Here is a 24,322-nt window from a genome sequence, read left to right on the forward strand (position 1 = left end):
GCCGTACCCAAGTGGTCGGCTCAGACCCCTAATGACCCGGTTAGCCTCAAGCACACTCCGTTCCATCCCGCTAGCCTGGCCCCGGACATGTGGGATTGTGCGTATGGTCACATGCACATTCGCAGAGGTTTCTCTGAGTTTACGTAACCCAACCTCTAACTGTCTGTTTAGGTTCTGGCTCCTTCCCTTCAGCACATCGTTGAGACCAGCATGGATAAGAACCGTAGTGGTTCTATGCAGTGCTCCTATCGCATTTTGCAGTACAGACAGAATCTGATGACCGCGCACGGTGTCTAATGAGTGATCTGCGCATAAGCTTTCGGCGCCTGTAGTCTCACATACTTGTCCGAAAGAACCACGACAGCGCTCGTGTACGTTGTCTCAACCCTTCGTCCCATTCAAAAGCGCTGTTTCTTCGATTACAGCGGAACCATAGAGGAAGGAAAATTCTGCTGTGGAGCTATACTCGCGTATGCATTCGCGCGGCGTTTTGGACACTCTCCCATACTCTAGGTCACTCTAGATCGGTGGAGCGCGGTGCGATCCCATCGAGCTGTGCGCGGCAGCAGACGACGAAAAGCGGGCCGTTCAATTCGGGCGCCATTTTGTAGCAGTCGGTGACGATGGAAGCTGTGTCTGCGTGACTAGCACGGAACTACTTTTGATGCTAGAATCCATTAGGTAATCGGTCAGCGAAGACAACACAGTCGATCATCGCTGCTAACCAGGAGCGCTGACGAGAACAGCCGTCGAAGGTGAACAATTTCATCACCGATCTAGCGGCATCATACGATGATGAGGTATTCAGCTGCAGCATCACTTTCTGCCTTTGATGCTGTAACTTTCGCTTCCGTCATTTCCTTTCAGTTTGAAAAACACTTCGTATTTCAAGCATTTCTAATCAATAAAATGCTTGACCTTGTTCACGTCTGCAAATCACGGCGAGACCAAGTGATAAGTGGCCTATGTAATAGAGCGTCGTCTGCTGAACTTCAATTTCGGCATCTATCGTGCAGAGGGCGCTACAGTCGCAAACTCCCTTTTGGTGGCTCGCACGTTCGTCTCGCAGGAGTGAAAAGTGAAATTCGGGCGGTGTTTGGCGTAATTTCCGCTTCACTGCCATGGTGGCTCAGCTGAACGTACCATATGATTCTATAACAGCCACCCTAACATCACTAGTCCGACTGCATGGTTGGCTACTTTTTGGTGCTTTTGTAAAATGTTCGTCTGTTTTAGCTATGTGGCTGCACCATCTGGCAACACTGGTTATACCGATCATACAACAAACTTTCATACAACAGCACGCCAGTTTTCCCTCGTGGAGTTTACCTTCTTCCTCCATGTCTATTATGTGCAACACTGGACGGTATAATGGTTTAGAGTGACTTAGGTACAGTGTACTAGAACCTAGGTAGTGCGCTCCAAAGGCGTACAGTGATTCCGACAGTCCCATCCCCGTTCGTCCCCATCTGCGTTCCGCGCTCTTCTAGCAGACGAAACGGCCCCGTTTTGACGGTTTTGACTACGTGCGGCCGTGAGGAAACGCGTGTGTGCTACGTCGGCGACACCATGAAATGCTGCGTACTAGGATGCAGGAGTCGAAGCGATGCCACAGATCCTGGTATTTCATTCCATCGGTAAATACTTTTGCTTTATTAAACACCTTCGCTGCCTGTATAGCGATAAGTGGGCACTATACGATGAAGGGTGCTGACAGACGCTAGCCGCGTCTACACAAATGACTCGGGTGCTGACAGATGTTAGCCGCGTGTACACAAGTGACTCGAAGCCGAGTTGACCGAACGAATGCACACGCCTATTTTACAACACCATATATTGACCCTTTTCCCGGCGCTCCCGTGGGCGCTGCCATGTTTGATCACGTGGTGACGCGTCCATTGCTTGCCTCAGCTGCCCCCCGTTGCCTCCGTGTTTACAATGCAAGCGCGTGACGCCGGTGCGCCGCAGCAAACCTGCGTTTCGACGCATATCGTAGACGGTGACTGTGGACGACACGAAGCTTTGGCCACAGCTTTAGAGGACATGTAAGTGCTTCCAGAGCTCATTACGCCTTGTCCAAACGGTACGAGCAGTGTATACGGTGCTTGTACTAAAATCGGGGCTAGAAATTTATTCCAAGCTGTCAAAACGTTCCGCTTATGAATTATATCAGGATCAATATGCTCTTCGTTCTTTGTTTGGCAACATTTTGAAGCAGTGGCTTGTCATGTCTCCGACTCAGTAAAGTTCATCTGTGCCGCCGCTATCTGATTGTTTATTTTCGGCCTAATCGCTCAAGGGTGTGCTCTGTTGCGATATATTTGTTCTTGCTGTTCACAAAGCTTGGTATGCTTTCAAATCATGAAGCGCCAACAGTGACAGCACATTAGGAAGGAACGAAGACAGGACAGGCGCTTCCTGTCCTGTCTTCGTTCCTTCCTAATGTGCTGTCACTGTTGGCGCTTCATCTTTTGAAAGCTATGCACCAACTAGCCCCACAACGTGTTTTACTTGGTATGCAAATGTTCTGCACTTTGTGATAGCTTGTAGAAAAGACGTATTGTTGCTAGTGTCTCGTTTACTCTGTGGACCGTCACGAAACGTACATTCGTGTCTTGTCGGTGTAGTCGCTGTCACTCATGCTTCGGTTATTGATTCAAGTGTGCACCCGTTCACTTATTATTGATATGTCGGCGATAGAGTGGGCGTAAGTTTGCGTGTGAGTTGGGGTGGATGTGTGTAGATAACGTGCGAGAAACTTACTATGCCAGTAAGTGGCGCTACTTCCTTTTGTAACGAGCGGTACTCACTCTTAAGTGCTGACATTCCGGAGTTGAAGTCCTTTCTTTAGAGGTTAGCTATACAGTGCTGGCGGATGAAAAATCTTTATCCTCAAACAAAGCCGTGCATTGCGAATGGCCGGCAACACAGGCAGTCCTTATGTAGCAGCGGTGACACAGGTTGAGTTCATTCCTTAATATGCGAAACACTATTTTTGCTGCTAACTACTGCACACGTCTTCCCTTTGTCGTCACACATTTTGCAGCATGAATTCAGCACAGTGCATTAGCGAACACCCAGTTGCATTTCCGACAGCTGATCGCACACTAGCAGGGCAGAAGCAGTAATGGTTTCGTATTCGTGCGCATTCACTGAGGCAATGTATGGCGTGCAGCCGAAAGCGCCATCTTGTTCCTCTAGAGCAAACTGCTCTGCGAAAAGGGTCAATATGTAGAACGCCTGGCACGTAGCGCCCTCTACATCTCTCCCCCGAGATATGCACACAAGAAACACCAAACACTTCACAAGTCAAGTCTTCTCGGAGTCTTGACACAACTCCCAAATCTGGTGACTCTCACTCCGTGATTATTGGAGACTCTTGGTGTCGCTGTTACCCTGGTCCGCTCTTCGTGCTCCTTGCGGGTTTCACTCCCAGTTGGCTCGTGGAGATGGTATCACATTCCAAATGCTACGGAACCTGGCTCACCCAGAGAAGGACCAGCTGCTGGACTACTTCAACGACGTCTGGCTGCCTTCCAGAGGCATGGCTGATGGCTGTTGTTGTCCCGGTCTTGAAACCAAGAAAGTCTGCCAAGGCGCTCACCTCCTACAGGCCTGTCTCCCTCACCTCGGCGGCCTGCAAGGTGTTGGAGTCTGTAGCATTGGCGCGACTCGAGTGGATAGCACAAGCTCTCGACTTCTTCCCGGAACAGCAGACTGGATTCCGTCGTCACCGGTGCACTGCTGACTCCATCGCGGACGTAGTGTCATCCCTGGAGGACGTCAGAGGCTCTGGCGAAGTGGCACTCCTTGTGCTTCTTGATGTGTAAAGCGCTTTTGATGGCTTGCCTTACCCGGTCATTTAGCGCTCTCTAGACGATCTTGGGGTTACAGGATGTCTCCGGCGTTTTGTCAGGGCCTTTCTCACAGGGCGCTCCCTTTGTGTAAGGGTGGGAAATGCTGTGAGCTCCCCACGGGCGGACTGTTCCGGAGTGCCTCAAGGATCTGTCCTGAGGCCCTTCCTTTTCAACTTGGCGCTGGCATCTCTCCCTTCTGCCATTCCAGCAGACCTCCGGCATCGTGTCTACATTTCCGTATACGCCGATGATGTAGCTCTGTGGACGCGGGGTCCCACTAGAAGCCTTCCAGCCCTGCGGTCCTGCTTGCAGCGTGCCCTGAACGAAGTTGTTTCCTACTTCCAAGCAGTGGGCCTCTCTGTATCGTCCATGAAGACAGAGGCCCTTCTCGTCCATCCCAGCGTGGCCTTACGCCGTCGAGCTGTTCCGATGGTGCTGGGCGGCAACCACATACCATGGAAGCGGGCCGTGACCTACTTGGGCATGCAGATAGACCACCGGCTCTCGCGGGCGCCAGCGGTCAACGCACTCTTTGCTCAAGTGCTCAAGGTCCAAAAGGCGGTTGGCCGTCTGCTCCTCCGCGGCAGAGGATGCACACCACAATGGGGTCTCCGTCTATACGTCGCCGCATCTACGTCAAGGTATGCACTCCCCCTCGTGGCCCTCCCACGGGCTCGTGTAGACCGCCTGGAGCTCCAGCACCGTAAAGCCATCCGGATGATTCTTGGTTTGCCATGGACCTCGCACATCACTGCCACCCTAGCCGAGGCAAAGGCTTGGCCGCTGTCCCTGCTGCTGCTACAACGTGGCCTCCATCACGTTGACGGGCTACATCACGCCCCTGGTAGCGCGGCTCTGCTGTCGAGGTTGCGGAGCCGACCTCACTCGCGCATGGGCAGCTTGTGTCAGCTCTACGGGGACGTTGTTGATCGCCCACCCACGCTAGCCGTCCTGCCAGCTTCTCCGCACCATCAGTCATTGAAGGTGTGTACTACACTGGAGGGTCTCACGAAAAGGCGATCCCCAACCTGCGCCTTGTTCCAGGCGTCAGCATTCCTGCTGAAGGACCGGCTGGACGGACATCTGCACATCTACACTGACGGCTCCGTCCATGCAGATTCCAGATCTGCCACAGCCTCCTGAGTGATCCCTGCCCTCTAGCGCTCGAGAGTGTGCCGGCTGCCTTTCGCAGCTAGCTCCACCGCTGCTGAGGTGGCCGGCCTCCATCTGGCTGCGGACCTGCTGGAGGAGGACCCCCCGGATTCTCTGGCTGTGATCCTCTGCGACTTGCGAACGGTGCTCCTGGCTCTTCGTCGACCGGAGACCACCGGCCTTGGCGTGGCCCTGCTGGCGGTAAAGCTTTGCTCCCTTGTTTCGAGTGACTTGAAGCTGTCGCTGCAGTGGCTCCCCTCTCATGTCAGCGTCCAGGGCAACGAGGAGGCTGACGCCCTGGCAAAGGCAGCACACCATGCTCCTGTACCATTCAGCACCGCTGTAACTGCCTTTGACTACGCAAGGCACACGTTGCAGCAGCACCTAATGGCGCTCCACCCGGATCGGCGCGTCGCCAGCGGTCGCCCTCCCCGTCCACTTCCTGATGGGCTTCACAAGACAGGAGCGGTCTCTCCTGCTGCGCCAGGATTGTAATCCTGTAGCGTAGGCATAGTCCTCAAATTGCTCAATCCAGGTTGACCATGCACTTGGGTCGGCGAAGTCGAAGCTCGATGGCTGTTGCAGTCCAGGTACCCCGGCAAACGGAGCATCCAGCTTGTTCGCCATTACAGAGAGCGAACAGCTGCCACTTTTCACACCATGTACGATGAAGGGTGCTGACAGACGCTAGCCGCGTCTACACAAGTGTCTCGGAGCCGAGTTGACCGAATGAATGCACACACCTTTATTGGACAACACCACATATATAGAATGCATGATGCATAGCGCCCTCTACAGACACCTTGCGCTGAAGCTTTCACCAGCTTTGGTGATGAGCAGAGAAAACGAAATTGTAGAACCATCATGATTCGCATGCATTCGCCAAATGACACATGCTTCCAGGGTCGCTTGTCGCAAGGCAATTGTGCCTAGCTGATAGCTGCAGACGCTTAACTATACGCTGACCCATGATGTGACGACTGGGCATGGTCGTGCTCGAACATATCAGCTTGAACATTCCCAAGCTTGGGCTTTGAGCTGGGTGAAGAAGCGCCTCATGCGCAACACGAGCGAAGAAGTACGGTTAGCATGGACGTCCGTCGTGGTGTTTGGAATATTGTTTCATTTCCTTCACAGTCTTGCTGGTATGAACAACATTAATTAGTGTGCTAATGATGATGAACTAATCATTTATTTCTCTATGAACTAATGACATATCCCCCTTGAACTTAGGAAAGCGGAGGTGAAAGAGTCGCAGTGCCATCTGGCTGGTGCAGCGGGTGCCGGTAGAAAAAAAAAAATCCTGTGGAAGTAAGTACCGCTTCATGCTTTCTGCTATAGGTTTCCAAAACAGCCTGGCCTGAGGAAACTGTGGATTGAGGCACTACGTCGTCCAGAGGGCTGGTGTCCATCAAAATGGAGTGTCGTCTGCTGCCTGCACTTTGGTGCTGAAGATTTCAAGGACGACGTCACAGGCTTGCGAAGACTCACCAGAAATGCCATACCAATGCTCTCTGACAACACAGTTAGGGTAAATGCCCCTGCACACGACTACTTGTTTGTTTCACTGCTGCACTCGTGTATACCCATCCTGGGTTACCTATAATGTCATTCATTCTATGCGTAGAACCAATTGTAATATCTTCAATTTTCTAAACTTTGGTTCATCACAGTAATCTAAAAAAAATAAAAAATAGGTGAATGCATGTATACATTTTATATTCTTCAGTATGCTCTTTTCTGAAGTTATTTTTAGTGAATGCAGCCAGGCATCTCTAGTGGTTATACAAGAGCTATAAATTGCAAAGAGGTGTGAAAACGTATGAGGAAAAAGTAGGTGTTTTACTTCTGAATACTCAGAATCTTTGTTCTGATTCATGGTACGTGATTTGTACAGGCGCTGAGAAACATGTTTGATGTGTTTTTATGCAAATGGTGCAGAAAGTTCTTCAGTGTTAGATGTGGTGCTCTGGTGGAGAATGTAACAGCACAAGCATCTTAAAGAAGCATCAAAGCACACACAGTGCGCTTCAGGCACTGCAAAGAAAGTATACAGATATATAACTCTACGACGCACCTTGGTGTCAATGCTCTCATCTTCCTGTCTCCTTGTTTCAGTGTTCTTGGGACTTCACGAGAGCGAAAATTCAGGCTGATTGGTTATTTATAATCATCTAGATGTGTATGTCTCCTCTATCATACATCCCTCATGTTAACTGGTGTTCTTAGATGTTTGTGTGCTTAAAGAAATACAGACCCAATTCTTCTCACATTTTTATTTTTTTATTGGATAGCAGTTCACCCAGTAATTACACTATGATGCCTCAATTCCTCAAGAGCACAACAAATAATTCATTACATCACCTTTTAATGCGACCACTTCGTGTGCCAAATGCAAGCACAGCTTTGTAGATGAATGAGAAAACTGTTCACATCGCAGAAACCTGATGTTGCACTTTCATTGTACAGACACCACCCTACATGTACTGTGACCATGCTACCAAAAGTTGTGCCTATTCAGCAGTTGACAAGGTGCTCCTGTGTTTCCAAGAGAAAGGCACAATCGGAAGGGCCATTTTGGCAGCTTTCAGTGACAGTCATTGTATGGACTGACTGAGAAGTGCTTGAGTAGTTTGTGCTACCTAGTGATGCCCATCTTCGGTATCAGTTTCTATGTTCTCCTTCTTCACAAGCGCTTCTGCTCGAAGGCCATGACCCCCTCCTTCCTGGGCTTCCATGCTGGGAACGCGTGGCACTCCGCCGTCTGCGCACCGACACCACACTCACGCCTACTAGATGTTACATGCCCTCTGGTATGAGACATACCCGTTTGTGCACCACAAACACACTGTTCTCACAGGTACCGCGTGTAAACGAGCAGCGTATTTATTGTTGTGTGCTGCCGCTTGCACCGTCACAGCATAGACACGCAGAGGTTGACAGCGCAAGACGTTGGTCCAAATGCACACACACGCACACCACTTTTCCTCGTGCAATGTTCATAGCCGCTCATTGTGGAAGCAGGTTTTATGCTCATTCTGTGCGCAGTCATTTTTTCCCACGTACCGGATTGCAAATCGCGAGAATGCATGAAACGATGGCGTGCGATAATTTGCGCTATACTACGTAGTTTGCACCGTCACCTACCTCCTGCACACGCACGCGCACACACACTACACACACGGCCACTACATTGACAAGTCGCTCGACCCCACCTGTGGAACTTGCAACATGGGTGCACCAGCCACAGCACACCACCTGCTATGGACATGTCCTGGCCTATCCTCACTGCGAAGAATCTGCCATGCAGGGCTACAGAGCTCAGTCTAAAGGACTGGATCCTTCCAAGAGGGACCCCTGAACACTGCAAAGCTATATATGACATTCAGGATAGTGGCTAGCCAGGCTTGTTGGTACGAACACATACTTCAGCTAACAGCACAAAAATGGGGCACAGAAAAGGAGTACACGACACAGGCATTGACTTCCAACAGATTTGTGTATATGACAGCTTGCCATTCTACCTAATAAGGAGCGAAACTATTCACTAATCTAGGCACCTCACCAGAAAAGCCACTGGAAAAAGTCACCGGAAAAGTCACTTTTATATGTACATATACCTTTTTTTTAAATAAATGTCTGTCTCTCTCTCTTTCTTCACTTCCGAAGCCACAATGAACTGGGCATGCGTTTTGAACAACTTGTGTAACAGCTTGTTTAGGAGGTGTTGTGATTAATAATTTGTGGCACTCTCAGGGAATTGAGGCTTTGTACTGTAATTACGGAGGTGACAGGGGCCTAAAAAAAAAGAAAAGCTGGACACAATATGTTAATGTCAGTACTTATTTATGACACACAGGGGAGCAGCTGTAAGACTTGCCAAACATCTCACTTTCCGAATGCTCGCTTTGCCTCCTACATTGCTGAGTAGGCCTTGTTCGCTTCAATGACGCCGGCGAATCACGAGAGCCCACGTGATTGTTGAGAAAGCAAGCTGCTTATGCAATCTCACCCCAGGTGTAGAGACATGCCGTAAGACAGACTTGACTGTAGATGGCCTGTCTACCTCTCTTTTTTGCTGGTAAAATGACAGCGCAAGTACCTACCTGCATGTGGGCTGTGTTGGCTGGGAACACAGTTAGATAGAAAGCTGCTCAACGCACTGGAGTCCACTTGCCATTCCCTGGCAACATGTTTGAATGTGCTTTTGACTGCACTCCTTACTGCAATGGAATATGAGTTATTGTGCGTTCACATGTGTAAGCACTAATGAAGCGTTACACACTATGTTTTGGTAACTTGTATTCTACCAGTGAATGGATTTTAAGTTTTAGCCATTTTGGTAAATATGCACATTCTTTTTTTTCTTCTTTTTTTTTCTGCTTGGTCAGTTCTACTTTTCACTTACTTTATGTTGTAGTCGTGTTTCATTGTCAATATTTTGTTGGAGGACTTCTCTGAAACTGCATTATTGCTGCATGTTGGCACCTCAATTGAAAGATGTAAAGAATGTAAGCAAGCGTTTATGAATAAATGTTAGCTAGTCCACATATTTTATCAGTAATTGCCAAGCTACCTGAATGTCCATTGGCACAGTGCTTTCTTCGCAAAGATGTGTATGACTCAAGTATGCCCCACATAGCAGTAAAAATTGGTGTCATTTCGGGGGGGGGGGGGGGGGGTTGTTGGAATACTTACAGGCAGCTTTCTGTGGCAATGAAAGGAATACTATGGGGTCACAGCTCCTGCATATGTGTTACTGTGCCAAGGAGTCTGGCATAGCCTCTTGATTTCTTGGAACAAATACTGAATCAGCATAGCTTTCACACGTGACGGTTTCGCATTTCCCAAATAAGGAAGGAGAAAAGCAGTAGAATAAGTGCAAGTCAGCACTCGGCAATCCATGTTGCCTTATTTTTCTGTTGTAGAATTGATGTTCTTGCTTTTCCAGCCTAAGCTGAAGGGAATGTGGGACACCGTTTTCGGGAGGGCTAGTGAGCCTCCGTAGCTTTCCCTTCATTGTCGCAGAGAGTTGTCCGTGAGCATAGCGGAGGTATGTGGTAGCTAATTTGGTTATACTCACATTGGCCACACCTTTCTGTGACAGAGAGTGAAACTGGAGGAAGCAGGTGGCACAGCTGGCCTTTCTGTTATCACTGCCACAACTGAAGCGCCTGCTACAAATGAAGTGACATTATTTCTGCTGCCTGTGCACCCACAAGTTGTGATAAAAGAAGAGACTGGTGTACTGGAGAGGGCCGAAGCCACCCCTGCAGGACAGAGAACAACTGAGCAAAGCAGTTCTGAAGCTGTCGTGAGTAATACCATCGTGATTTGTAGTATGCAACCAGGATGCTTTATAGTAGCTTTGCTTCTTAACATTGAGCTACAGAATTTCGTAACGCAGATTTCACAGTGTGACAGTGTTAATAAACGTAGTTTCCTATGTTAACCAGGCATAGATTTAGGGCTTGCTTCTACATAGAGCCTTTTATATACCAGGTGTTTCATGACACAACTTGAACCAAACATTAAAATAGAGTAAGACCAGTGGCATTATTGCTCATAGTCATCTTGAGTTAGTGAGACTATATTTTGGAGCGTGATCAGTTAGCTAATTAGTTACATTTATAGACGTAAATATTTAAAGGTTCATTTTATAGAATAAGTTGTAGTCCCCGCTCAGAAACACCAAATGAAATTCTTTTTGAAATTTTATCATTTACGTGATTCTTTTACCCAGGTTGTGAAATACGAAAAAAATTGTCAGTGCTCCCTTGTGCATGTGGCTGGCAGTGCTCTCAATCATGTTTTCAAAGAACGAAGTCTGAATGCCCATTACAAAAAAAGAAGAGATTGATCATGGCATTGAGTGTATGTCAGCACCTTCATTATGAAAATAAAGATCTGCCATGGTCCCGAATGAAAAACTAGGCCAGTGCTGAACACAAATGTGAACCTGTACAGTGAGCCTCTAGAGTCTGTACTGCAGTACGTTTATCTAGGTCGATTACTCACAGGGGACCCTGATCATGAGAAGGAAATTTACAGAAGAATGAAAATGGGTTGAAGTGTATACGGCAGGCATTGCCAAATCCTAAATGGGAGCTTACCATTGCCGTTGAAAATAAAAGTGTACAATCATTGCATTCTGCCGGTGCTAACATATGGGGCAGAAACTTGGAGTTAACTAAGAAGCTCGAGAACAAGTCGAGGACCGCACAAAGAGAGATGGAACGAAAAAAAAGATGTCGCAGTTTCGCCCTAAGGGCGAAGCAATGAATGCGATAGCAACACAGCAATGTCATACGAAGTAAGGTGAGCGGCTTTGGTAGCAATATGAATTGTAGTAAACATGAGCTGATTAATTAAGCAGGTGTGCTGCGGCGTAAGTAGACCGACATGAAGAGAGACTCGATGACCACGAGAAGGCGCGTGTGAAACGGTGGTGTTGATGAGAAGCGCTTACCGTGGGCAGCGCGTGCGAAGGGACACACCTGTAGTGCTGCACTGCCGATCTGGGCAGCATTGCATGTGTAGCGTGCGTTGGAAAATGTGGCCCGACTATTACTAACTGAACGAACAAGCGTGGTGTGAGCGCGCACAAACGAACGTGAATAGATCACACTGAATGACTGCAGACAACGACTGTCAAAACGCTGGCAGCAAGCGCATATGCCGCAGCGGGCGAAAGTACGTGCGGTCTATCGCTTCAACGGAAACTGAGCGGCGAATGCACGGCGCATAAAGGTCAGAGCCGCGTGGAGATAAGAGACTGTGCGGGCGAGCGAGCGACGAGCGCGGTTGTTGGCAGAGTAGAAGTGCGCCCCCCCGCGCTCCCTCCGGCGCTGGCTTCCCGCTTCCTTGCTTGCGCGTGGGTGATTGAGTGCGTTCGCTCTCCGCGATAGCGCGCGTCCCCGCACGCTTCCGCTCAGGCATTCGGCGTGCGGCGCCACGTAGAGGAAGCGTCTGCTTTCCTCTACGTGGCGTGATCGATAATAAATATCGGTAGTTTAAGCAGACTCTATACATGTATATCAAGGACATGGGACCTTCCCCCCCCCCCCTCGCGTGTGCTTGTGAAGAAATTAAGTAAAAAGTAAAGCAAGCTCAGTAAAATACAGTAAGCACGACAGGTACATGGGCGTTTGGAGCAACGGTCTCTCATCGCGCCACTGAATGGACCAGTCTTCGAAAACGCATCATTGAGACGACCCGCCCGATCGGAGAAGCCATCATTAATTGTTAATCTTCGTCAAGCGTAGGTGGCGTCGTCCTCGTCGGGGCGAAGTGCGTTTCACAAGTCAAGGTCGGCTATACATGTGAAAATGCATGCGTGACCAGGCTATACATACTCCCATAGCAATAACTTGTTCGCTGCGTCTTTGCGCTAGAAAACTTAAGTACGCGCAAAAACGGGGAAGGCTTTTTTTTTTTCTCGAAGCTTTCGTCGCCCTGCTCCCTCATACGAGAGGGTTGCATTTCCTGCGGCAAGTGCATGGGCCGCTGTGTCTTCCGCTGTGTGCGAGTGTGCAGCCGTCATTTGCCTTTACGTCAACAGATTCAGAATTCTACAGAATATTTCACCGCACAGCATAGATATGGCATGTGTACGCATTTTAAGTAGTGCGTGCAACTCATTTCTGCTTCACTTACGCCGGTGCAAACAGGAAGCGGCCTTGTATCTCACAGGATCTCGACTGATTGGTGTACTAGTGATTAGAGCACTGCACGGGCTCGGGCTTAACCGAAAGCCCGGCCCGGCCCGTGGGCCGGGCCAGGCCGGGTAGAACAGTTTTTTCACGGGCTCGGGCCGGGCTCGGGCACGGCGTGTGCTTTTTGACCCGGGCCCGGGCCGGGCTCGGGTTTTTTGACGCGGGTCCGGGCCGGGCTCGGGCTTTCTGGTGGTGTGCTTGTAACGTGCAGTGAGTTATTCTCGGGCGTCTCAACTCTGAAAAACATTATTTTTCGGTCTCGGGCCGGGTTCGGGCCGGTTTCGAGTCGGGCTCAGGCCGGGCTCGGGCCTAAGGTAAAGGGGTGGCGGGCCGGGCCGGGCAGGTAACGTAGATTATTTCCGGGCCCGGGCCGGGCCCGGGTCTCGCCATAAAAGTTTTGATCGGGCTCGGGCGGGTCGCCCAACGTAAAAACGGGCCCGGGCCGGGCCCGGGCTGAAAAAATCGGCCCATGCAGTGCTCTACTAGTGATGCAGGAATGAACTCCGGTCTTGTTCAGTGCATAGTGCACATAATCCATTTCTCAGGACCCGTGAACTCCGACGAGAACTGTCAGCGCCTGCAACAAGAGCTTACTTACGCTGTACTGCGCAGTAGTCCATGCTTGTCGGCTGTCTGTTTCGTTCACTGTTGCGAGTCGGTGGAATTTCACTGCTGGCATCAACCCCTTCGTGTGTACATTGCTGGTTTGGGATTCCACAACACAACAGCAACTACCAGCCTTGCGCAATTAATGGTTTGGGATTCAACAACACAACAGTAACAACCAGCCTTCCGTAGGGGCGCAATCGCATACAAGAGACGTTTCGCGCGCAGACTGGCTACGTTCACACTTGAGAAGCGGCAAGCGGGCGGTAAGGCCAAAGCGGCCGGAAAATCTTTTCCGCGCATGTCCAAGTTCACATTTGTTTTGCTACCGCCGCTGCCGCTTTCGTCCACATCCATCTAGTCTGCATACGTTTGTCGGCGTGGTGGCGCTCATTATCGCATTATTTCGAGCGGTATGTTCATTCATTGACCCACCCGTCATCAAAAGTGATCATTTTGTGCAACTTCGCGTGTCATTTGCGACCTTCGGTAAATTTCGTTGGCGTTCCGTGATTCTCCTCACACGGGCGCGGTAGCGCTGAGTCACAGGTTGGTGCCTAGGCGTGATTATATTTCTTTAATAGCTTTTATTTTCAAGTTGTAATAACATTTCATCATTTCGTATTATTTTCGGCGCCTCCAAGACACCAAAGGGGCAACGGGAACACCAAAGCTAAAACTCTGGCTGGCCCTTGTCTTGGGGCTCGCCGAAGCCTGCGCGTCCTACGTGACACCTACGCTCCCAATCTATCGTCGCGACGAGAAAAGCACCCCGCGACTTCTGCAACATACCGTGCACGTGCACGAATTATGGAGCGCCAACGAGGAATCTGCCCAACTATTGTCTGCCATGGAAGTGGAAGAAGAAATGGCTTTTATACTTCTACCTACTTGTTTTCTAGAAATGGACAATGAATAAACGGAAGACGCGGAGACCTTGGAAAAGGTGCATGGTGGTGGGTTCGCCTGGCTTTGCAAAAGCGTGAGAAGTTGGGTCACGGCAAGGCTTCGTTGCCGCACCTCCGGTCGCGCGACATACTATCGCGAGTATTGCTGACAGTACGTTTTAGTACCACGCTTGTCGTAGAGCAAGGGGTGGTTCTTGATCGCGTCGATCAGCATTGCAGCCTACACTTTTGGTGCCATGTTCAATTTTACGACCGGTTGTTTACATGCTAGTGTAGCTTCCGGTCGAGCAGAACGACTTTCCGCCGCGTTTCCGCTTCGCCATAGCGAAAAAATCGGTCCGAGACCGTTTTGGCTCGCCGCTTGTTTTTCTGCCTGTTTTGCCGCCTATAGCGGGTGGATTTTTGCAAAATTTTGCCGCTTCCGACAGCTCCGAGACCAAGTGTGAACGTAGCCTAAGATCCTGCGCGAGCGCGGCCTAACCGGCACCTGAAGGGAAGCGGCGGAAATGTATAAGGAAATTTCGACCACCTGGGGTCTTTAACGTGCACCTAAATTTAAGTAAACGGGCCTCGAGCATTTTCGCCTTCATCTAAAATGCGGCTGCCGCATTTGTTGCTTCAGAATGCGGCCGCCACATTCTCGCCCAAAACTTCAGAGAGCGTCAAAGCCTTGACAAACACCGTGACAGTTTTTTTCCATATGCAGAAATGATTCGCTGTAAATTACCAACCCAAACGGAAGCGCCCAGGAATGAAATTGTGATATAGTAGCACCGGTTCCTTGAATTATGTCAGCGCGAAGCGACGTTAACAAAGGGTGGGTAAGTGGGGCGGGGGGGGGGGGGGTTGCGGAAAAAATTTCGGGGGGGGTTTGAACCCCCCCAACCCCCCCCCCTGGCTACGCCCCTGCCTCTGGCTGATCTGAGGACGGCGACGTGCCTTGTTTGATATCGGCTGGCTTCCATGTTGGCGAGTGCTTGCTACACCTTGTAAATAGTTACCTTCTTGTGCTTCCACGTAACAATATACTGCAGGTTTTCTTCAAGGCCCAGAGAAAAGAAATTAAAGGAGAAATGACTCAATATTTTTTGGGATCTGTTTTTTTTTTTAATTTTTTGTACTTAACCGAAGGCTGCTGACACAGTAATCGTAGTCCAGAAACTCGTTTGGTCTAACGCGTGACAATTGTTTAGTTATGTGCTCATATGTTACGACCAGTCATGGTTTCGATTTTGAGGAGCACTTCGTGCCCCATGACGTATGAGGCATGCTTGGAAACAATGATCATGTGAGCCCACAGGCCTGTGACACATGCTGGCACACCATCTACCATTCCATCTGTGTTCTTGTCTCGTCTGCTAGCTTGGTGAGAAACTTGTGCATTGCTACACCATCGCAAAGCTTTGTTGGGCAGAAGTTTACTATGCAGTATGATCTTGGCATTAGAGAGTTTTAGCGTGTCCACAAACCTTATGTTTTCCAATTTATTGGATAACCGGAGAGGTGTATGACAGGAATAATGCTGGTAGTGATCTCTGGTGAAGCAGTGCCTAACCCGAGTGCATGCAAAACTAATACAGTAAGACCTCGTTAATATGTACCCATTTAATAAGTAACTCTGATTGAAATATAGTTGTGTTGAATCCCCCCCCCCCCGCCGCCTTGCCGCCATTGAACCTAATGAATGTATTGACTGACCGCTTAAGCCATAGTTGCTTAACGCATGCCAAACAGTTGGTGCGTAGTATTTACTTCATTTTTCAGTGTCCGCAAGCGTGGAATCGGCGAAATGTCATGCGTGCAGACCACAGATAGTGAAATTGTGGCGCACGGACCTTTCTCGGACTGCAGTTGCCATGAATAGTGACGTCAAAACATTGGAGCCATGACGTGTTTCCTGCTCCCATAGCTTCCAGTGCTTCCACGTCGGCGTCATGGACAACGACGTGCATGATGGCCCATCCCTATCCGATGCGGCTAATGTATTGGGTCTCATGGAGAAACTGGCTCGCAGCCTTGCTGAACTTGAGGATGCCATTGTCGCTGCAAGGCCGCCACGGCGGCAAGTGAAAATCAGATATTTTGCTGCATGCTCAAAAATAGAACTTGTCTTTGTGTGTGTTTGAATGAGAATTATCACATTTTTTTTTTGGCCGATTAATTAGTACATCGCTTTGCGCATGCCTGATCCACGTTCCCCACCTGCTACGTGTTAACAAGGTTTTACTGTACTGCAACTTGTATATTCTGCCTAACTGCTGGTCTAAAGCATTGGTAAGAACATAATTATTAGTAAGAACACAATTATAAACGTACTGTACTTTTACAATAATTCCCCTTAACAATGATGCAACCAAAAATCTTTTTCTAATGCATTGTAGTTGGACAAATCGCCACAAGATGTCATCACCAGCTTTGCTACTGCCGATTGCGGCACGCTCGCTTCATGTGTGGTCAATGCAAGGCACCCAGTGTGAACAGTGCTGAAACGTCTTCTGAACGGCAAGACAATCCAATGACGTCGCGTGCCACCAAAATTAATCGCCGAAACTCGTCAAGTAACATTGTTTATACATAGAACCTTCGTTGATGAGTGCCTTAATAGGTGCTGCACTTTCCAGTTCACCGCTCGCACGATCTTTGAAATTAAATTCAAATTCATTCTAAGCTGCTTTTGCTATTGATACTTTACAGATGATACCTATGTGCTTTTCAGATACAACTTATGTCCTAAAACAAATATTTAAAATTTTGCATAACTAAATATAACTACTCTGATAAGCCAACTGATTGCACACCAAAAAATAGTCTGTATAATTCAACACAACTACGAATTGTATGCCGTCAGTCTCATTCGCTGAAGATGCACAACTGCATGAAGACGCACCACGGATATCAGACTGTTCAATTCAGGAATGCACCATTTTTAATGGTAAAATATCCATCTCAGTTTGAATATAAGGGGTAACAGCACTTATAGCCTACAGGGGGAAAGTAGTGACTGTTCCGAATGATTCTGCTTCAAGGGTGCTGCAGAGAGGTGCCGATTGCTCAGGGAATGCGTAGAGTAGCTATACTTTTGCTCAGTGATTTCCATTCATTGAATATGAATGCCTCGTTTTTAGGCAGCCTACAAATTTATTTTCTCACTTTAGGTAAAGCAATTTATTATGTTATTTGGATGATTTCACACTGTGTACATCCTTTTGAAATGATGTGTGATGCTGTAATACACTTTCCTCTTCCAACGTTTTGTGACATGCTGTTGCGATGTTTCATTACCATCATTGCCTTGATGTGCCATATGCAGTCACCTTTCACTTGTTTCTTATTTACAAGCTCCTCAGTTAACGGGATTACCATATTTACTCGTGTAAGGCCCACACTTTCTTTTCTGAATTTTTAACCGGGTGCGGGCGCGGGCCAGTGCGTACTCTCTTCAGTAGAGGGGAGAGGGGTGGCCCTCATAGGGTGGCGACCAGTATAGCGCACGCAAACTCACACACGTGAATGTCCGTGCGGTGGCCTAGCGGTAGAGCATCCACCTCGTATGCAGGAGGCACCGAGCTCAAATCCCGGTGCCGCCGGGAACCCGCCCGTTTTTTCTAATGGGTAGAGTTGTTCCCTGGCCTGGTGCTCGGCTCTCGTAGGGGTTCACATCTCGAAAGAGGGCCCAATAGAGATTTCAGGAGTTGTCTCTGGGCGCCTCTTGTCCAACCTCAGACGGCCTTGTTGCTGAGCACCCGCCGCGGCTGTGGGAGGCAAGTGCTGCCGCCGGGTACCTACCGGTTAAATAGGTACAAGCGCGCTCCCGGCCTGGTGCTCGGCCATTATGGGATCTCAATGCTTGGAAAGAGGTGTTTGCCCTCAACCCTGTTGTTCAATACGAGCTATGTAACATTGTTTTTTAGAGCATTAAAGAAGCCCGCGCATACATGCAAAGTGCCTCGAGCGGCCAGTCGCACAGCAATTTTGCACATATTCGCGAGTTTCTTTCACTCTCGGAGAAACAGTGTTATGTAGCACGTATTGAACAACAGGATGATGATCAGGAGTTCTTTATGTTGCACTACAATTTTCTCATTTACACTTTTAATCTAATTATAATATTTGAGAAGTTAAGACTAATTATGTAATTAGGCGGAATGCAAAAAATAATCTGAGTATATCCAAGTGACGGCAAACGTTACCTTGATTCTGTCTAACTACGTGGCATTTGCATATTTTTAAACCTTGGTGCATCATAGTTGGGACACCCTGTTTATGTTTATGTGCACGTGCTATACTGGTTGCCACCCTAATGAGGGCCCCCTCATAGAGACATTGACCAGTGAAGCGTTGTATCTCAAGATCCAGCAGTGAAACAGGTCAAGGAATAGAAGCACGTGGGAAAAATACCAGATTTTGCTGACGTATTTATTGTGGAATGCCACTCCTTGTGATATTGGGTTTGATATGTGCCGTACTAGAGCCCTCCTACATAACTAAATGTGATTCTACGTGGCAGTTGGTTTCGTCACAACTCTCACAGGCCACAGAAGTTGTGTTTGGGATGTTTACACGTGCCCCCAACGCCCGTGTCTTGTGCATTGGCGGCACGTTAAGATCCCCTGCTGGTCAAAATTAATCCGGAGTCCCCCACTACGGCGTGCCTCATAATCAAATCATGGTTTTGGCATGTAAAACCCCAAAATTCAATCCATATTCACTCATAAGGCACAACTAAACAAATGAAACTTTACTGGTAACTTAAAGAAACCAAGGATAACCTTCACAAATCGACGAGCAGGTAGCTTCACGCTCAGGTAGCTCATTAAGCAGTGTGCTGTGCGAAGAATCCTTGTTGAACAAGGGTGGTGACCGTCATGTGCAGTGCCTCGTGGAAATGCATGCAGCCATACGACAATACCTGCTTTCCTGTTTTTGCTTGTGCCATGTCAACCTATTAATCGCGATTAAATCATCAATAGAAAATTTGGAGAGTTAGAATTGCCCCGCACAGGCACTATTGATAATAAAATCACATTGAGCACTTGTCGAATGGGTGCCGCAATGCTACAGTTTACCTCCCCTCCTTAAAAAATGTAGAGGGGGGGGGGGGGGGGCCCCGGGCCCCTCCTGACTTTAAGCACTGGTGCGAGCTTTACACGAGGCACGCTTATGGTTGCACACACCAAAGCCTCGAACTGTGCTCTGACCGCTATGCAAATAAATGTAACCACTGGCAGCAGACTATGAATGCATTTACAGTCGCACTGATTTTGTGGACGCAGACCAGTTCCATATGGTAGAGGCTTGGGGGAAGTAACCAGCACGCAAGTATGCATGTGACCCCCCGCTTAGTGAAACTTTATTTTCAAATTATGCCTCACACTAGGGCGGGCCTGACACAAGTAAATAGGGTAAGTCACATTCCTGAATGGCATTGCATCTATCAAATAATGTAAATAAGCCATCCTTTTCTTCCTAAATGGACTCCACGGAGCTCTTCTATTTTACTTTCTTTAGGAATGCGAAAACATTCTGTATATATTAGGTTGTTTTTCTTGAATATTTGTACTATTCGATTAGGAAATTTCACTATTTGAACACCCCTCATGTACGGCAATGATTATTATTGTCACTTTGTATAGCCCTCTTTTTTGGCTAAAGTAAGATTACTGAAGCTGCCTGTCTTGCATTTTTTGCTGTGCTCACATCTTATGCAGGTGTCCTGTTCTGAGCACCCACACATTGAAAAAGCTGTGCAGCCATCCTTACATCCCATTGAAATTGTACATACACCTGAAAACAGCAGGGAAAGGCAGCATACTGTAAGTATAAGAAGTTCATTAAATAAAATGATTTTATTTAATAAGTTACCCAAGTTTTATTATAGTTCATTGCGTATCTAAATTGCATAATGAATCACAAAGGTGACTTGATTGCAGTACATTAAAAATGCAATTGTTACTTTGAAGATAGAAAACCTTTAGATGAGGCCAAGACATTTTCTTTGTGCTTATTAGTGATGTACTAGTGGTAAATTTTCTTTCACATGCATATTTCTTGACTTCTCCATCTCAAGGTGCACTGTGTTTTGCAGATCACGCCTCTACAAAAGACTCTTGAAGAAGAATTTTTACGTCAAGAAGTACAACGGTATGCGGCCATTAATGCTGCAAACAAGAAGAAAATTAGAACGCTGCAGCAATCTAAACGGCGCCTGAAACGCAAAGTAGCCGACCTTGAAAATGAAGTCAAGGAGCTTTTGCGAAAACATATGGTTGTGGTGAAACATGAGGAACAATGAAAAGTTTTGCTGTCTCTAGAGAGGACCTGTTGATGTGCGGGCTCACACACACATCAGGCACACCAGTTCAGAGTGAAAGTCGGCTTTATTTATTTGTTCATTTATTTATGTATTTATTTAATTAATACGTGCTGCGGACCACAGTGTGATCCAAGCAGGACAGGCACATGTAACGAGATGAAAATAAGTACAAAGCACAGTTCAAAAGACGACACTATTGCATTGTACATGACAGAATAAACAAGGTTCTAATCGACGGCAACAGGGACAGACAAGCGCTGACATACAACCGAGTTTATTGAAAGAACGAACTGGCCCTTTCATACCTTGTGTTCCATCTGTAGAGCAGTTTCTATCAATGCATCTGCACCAACTCGGCCAGCTATCAACATTATTAAAGAAGGTTTAGATGGTTTTTCATAACCATCTAAAACTCAAGCTTCAGAGCTTCAGTTTCTTTTTTTTTTTTAATTTTGTTAGTGGTCATGAGCTCAGTTGGTGAGTCAGCATGCTTAATCTTAGAATAAATAGATCTAACCGCCTTTCTTTCTATAGCTCCAAGTTTTATGATTTTAATAATAATAATAATAATGTTTTATTCAACTCATAAGAGCTGTGACACACAGGCAGAGAGCCCATATCAAATGGCCTTTAGTAACTAATTTACATTAACTTGAGTATTTCCAACATCAGACAGTTTGACACAGAGGTTGAGGTGTGAAGGAAGAAGCCGCAAAAGGCTTGACTAAGGTCTTCACACCATTTACTCAAACACAGCTAATGTCTATTCCCATTAGCTGAGAGCATTCACTGTCACGTTTAATTTCTGTTGATCTAGAGGGTACAAGTATGTTAGAAACATGTGTGATGCTTGCTGTACCCGAGGACTTGGTCAGTGTGGTACCAGGTCGGGGGTTTTCCAAAAAAGCATTAGCTGTACTAAAATTTTAAGTGCAGGAAAACACTTGGGCCGGCTGTCCTACACTCTGCTCATTGGTAATAGACGAAATGGCCATCCGAAGACGCGTGAAGTGGAATGGCAAGAGTTTCCATGGCTACGTGAAAGGGACAGTAAAGAGGAAAATTAAGTTTAGCTGTATTGATAAAGTGTGTTTCTACTTTCTCGAGGCTCTATTTGGTGAAGGTGCCAAAACGAGTGGCGACACCACATTCGAAGTTGCCACACCAACTCGTGACCATGACATCGTAGATTTTGGCAGCGTCTGCTTGGGCCCGTGTAGTTGGCTTGTTATCAGTGAAGATGCACTACGCTGTGTTCTCAAAAAGCCAGACTGAACTTGTGAAGTCTGAAGAACTTTTTCTGAGCCGCAATGACCCAATTACACGTGAGTTGATTGAAATTTTGGACATCACACTGACGTACCGGCGCTGGAGTTTCAGCACAAAATTAAAACACTTTAATCTTCAGAAAGATTGACAAAGGTCAGAGGTCTTGCAGCTTCAGCCCCTCTTGAGAACTACATATATAGGTGGTGTGCCATTGCGCCAGTGATTTACTGCTGTGTACTGTGTCTCATGACAGGTACACTTTTGAAGTCACTTTATTCTATTTGTATATACAGTGGAACCTTGTTGATACAATCTTCGCGGGAACCATAAAATAAAATGTGTCCCCATACGAAAATCGTACCATCCAAAGCAAGCCCCAAAACGTAAGAAAACAGGCTGACTTGGTGACAAACTCGCTACCAAACTTCCTATAGAGTCGAGTGATACTACTCTGCATAACACGCGTGTTATGCGGAGTAGTATTATGCGGAGTGTTATGCATCACGACACCACGCAAACCGTAGACAACATATTGAGCAACCTTAAAACAGCTTGTCAGTTTTCGCTTGACTTCATTCTTTTTTTTTTTTTTTTTTGAAGTTCGTAAACAAGTTCTTTTGAAAGCTAACAAGTTCCTTGACATAGCTTCGGAGGTCACGGCACCACGAGACCAAGAATTCCAAAACAAAGTAACACCGTAGAGCAACGTGACCCAACGAGCGATAAGACTGGCGGACGAGGGCAGGCGTTTCATTCAGTCACGTGACCGCATGAAGATCTCGCCTAAAAAGCCAACTAAAACAAGCGCGAGCGAAAGCTGACGCGAGCAGACGATACTACGAGTGCGTCCCGCGCCACGGCCGGTCAGGAGGCACACGCTCCCTTCCTTCTACAAAGAGGGACCGCGCGCCTCCAGACCGGCCGTGCCCGTGCGTACAGGGGACAGTTCTCATTGGTCTGCTCCGCTTGCGGCTGTTTGCCGCCGGGTCGCGCGGCAATTTAAATTGGGCCAGGACCGATCCCACCCACGGCACGAAAAACCTGCTTCGCAGCAGCTTTTGTGGCGCGCGTTTTGCCGCCAGTGTCGCTGGCCCTTAACACATTGTTCGTGGGTCGTTAGAATTTAATTTAATCTTGTACACTTGAATATAAAGCTACGAGTTTCAGAAATACCAGTTTGCAGACGTATCATCCAATTTCATGTGAAAACGCGGTCGTATCAACCACATCAAAATACACTGCTCCTATGGGGCGCTGGCCGGGAAACAAAAGAAAAACGTATCATCCCGAAAAACGTATTACGCAGAATCGTATCAACGAGGTTCCACTAGTTATTTAGTGTCAAAAAATTGCGTCGGGAACCATCCAAGATGATTGTCAAAGTCAGCGATAGCTTTAATTCTTGTATAACCTGCTGCCTATTCCCATGCCATCCGTGAATCGCAAAACCTTATGGGCACATTAGTAGACACGCTAAGTGGCAATTTTGCTGCCAACCACAATGCCGAATGATGCGACGACACAGTAGATCTTGTTGTAATAACAGCACTCCAGTTGAAATCCCTAGCAACCCCCACTGTCCGTAATATCCCGACTGCAACTTCAACGCAATGACTCTCCATCAAGCAGCCATGCTCGACTCGGCCGTGTCTGTTGCATGTGGGGCGTCCGCAGCTGGTCCTCCTCCCTTCCCCCTCGCCTAGTACGGGACGGCACCCACACCAACCATTCAGGTGCCTTGTTCTCCACCTCCCCTGCACTTTCTCTTACTCTCTGCTCTGCACTCTCCTCCCGGTTTTTATTGCGCAAGGTCAGCCGACGTCCATCCAAAGCTAGTGAAGTAGGTAAAGAAAGCGATCGCTTAAATATATTTAAGTCTACATACACCTTAATTGTGTCACCTTGGCACATCCATTCCTTGGGATTGGCCAAAAATGGGCACATAGCAATACCACGTATGCAGTGTCAAAGTTGTCTATGCCTGCAGTGGCGCATACTGTGGTCCACGTTTCCCCTGCAAGACAGCAGCCAGCTCATGCATGGTGGTCTACTCTCCCCCGTAAACGACCAGAAACATCCGCAAAGGGGGGGGGGGGGGGGAAGAGCCGAATAAACCTTTAAAACGTGTAGCAGATTTTTGTGTTGCTGTCAATGGCAAAAAAAAAAGGCCCCTCCCCGCCAGGTCTGTGATAGGACTCATTTATCGAAGCAGCCCTTTCTATGCCTTACTAGAGATTGGCACGTCTGCTGTCAGGACCGACCCTGGCACCCTGGATAAAGTGTCGTATAGAAGAGTGCGCAAATCCCAAAAGACAGCTCATTGCAGAAATTAACACTGAGTTGTTTGACAAATGTTTTGCAGTGTCCCAAATGTACAGTTGTTTTATGTATTAATGTAAAGCCGATTTTTTACACGTTATTGTAAGCCATGTTTTGATGTATTTGCTTTGTATATTCTCCTTACGTAACGGTGTAATCCGTGGTTGCGTGGCGGGCGTTTCC

At 47.8% G+C, this 24,322-nt stretch overlaps 1 protein-coding gene across 1 annotated transcript; it reads left to right on the forward strand.

Annotated features, from left to right (window-relative positions):
- Nucleotides 1–1,191: 1,191 nt before the first annotated feature.
- On the forward strand, nt 1,192–20,548 carry LOC119458663 (THAP domain-containing protein 1 A). The gene is made up of 5 exons (XM_049671357.1): nt 1,192–1,637; nt 6,351–6,540; nt 10,117–10,323; nt 19,947–20,051; nt 20,324–20,548. The coding sequence occupies exons 1-5, from the start codon at nt 1,570–1,572 to the stop codon at nt 20,528–20,530; spliced, it is 777 nt and encodes a 258-aa protein (XP_049527314.1). The 5' UTR covers nt 1,192–1,569; the 3' UTR covers nt 20,531–20,548.
- The last annotated feature ends 3,774 nt before the right edge of the window (nt 20,549–24,322 follow it).

The sequence above is a fragment of the Dermacentor silvarum genome, chromosome 7 (assembly GCF_013339745.2).
Source record: "Dermacentor silvarum isolate Dsil-2018 chromosome 7, BIME_Dsil_1.4, whole genome shotgun sequence".
NCBI lineage: Eukaryota > Metazoa > Arthropoda > Arachnida > Ixodida > Ixodidae > Dermacentor > Dermacentor silvarum.

Coding starts and splice junctions, on each gene's coding strand:
- LOC119458663 (XM_049671357.1), top strand. CDS start 1,570: ATGAAATGCTGCGTACTAGGATGCAGGAGTCGAAGCGATGCCACAGAT. Junction 6,541..10,116: donor TCTCTGACAACACAGTTAGG/GTAAATGCCCCT, acceptor TTTCTGTGACAG/AGAGTGAAACTGGAGGAAGC. Junction 20,052..20,323: donor GCAGGGAAAGGCAGCATACT/GTAAGTATAAGA, acceptor TGTGTTTTGCAG/ATCACGCCTCTACAAAAGAC.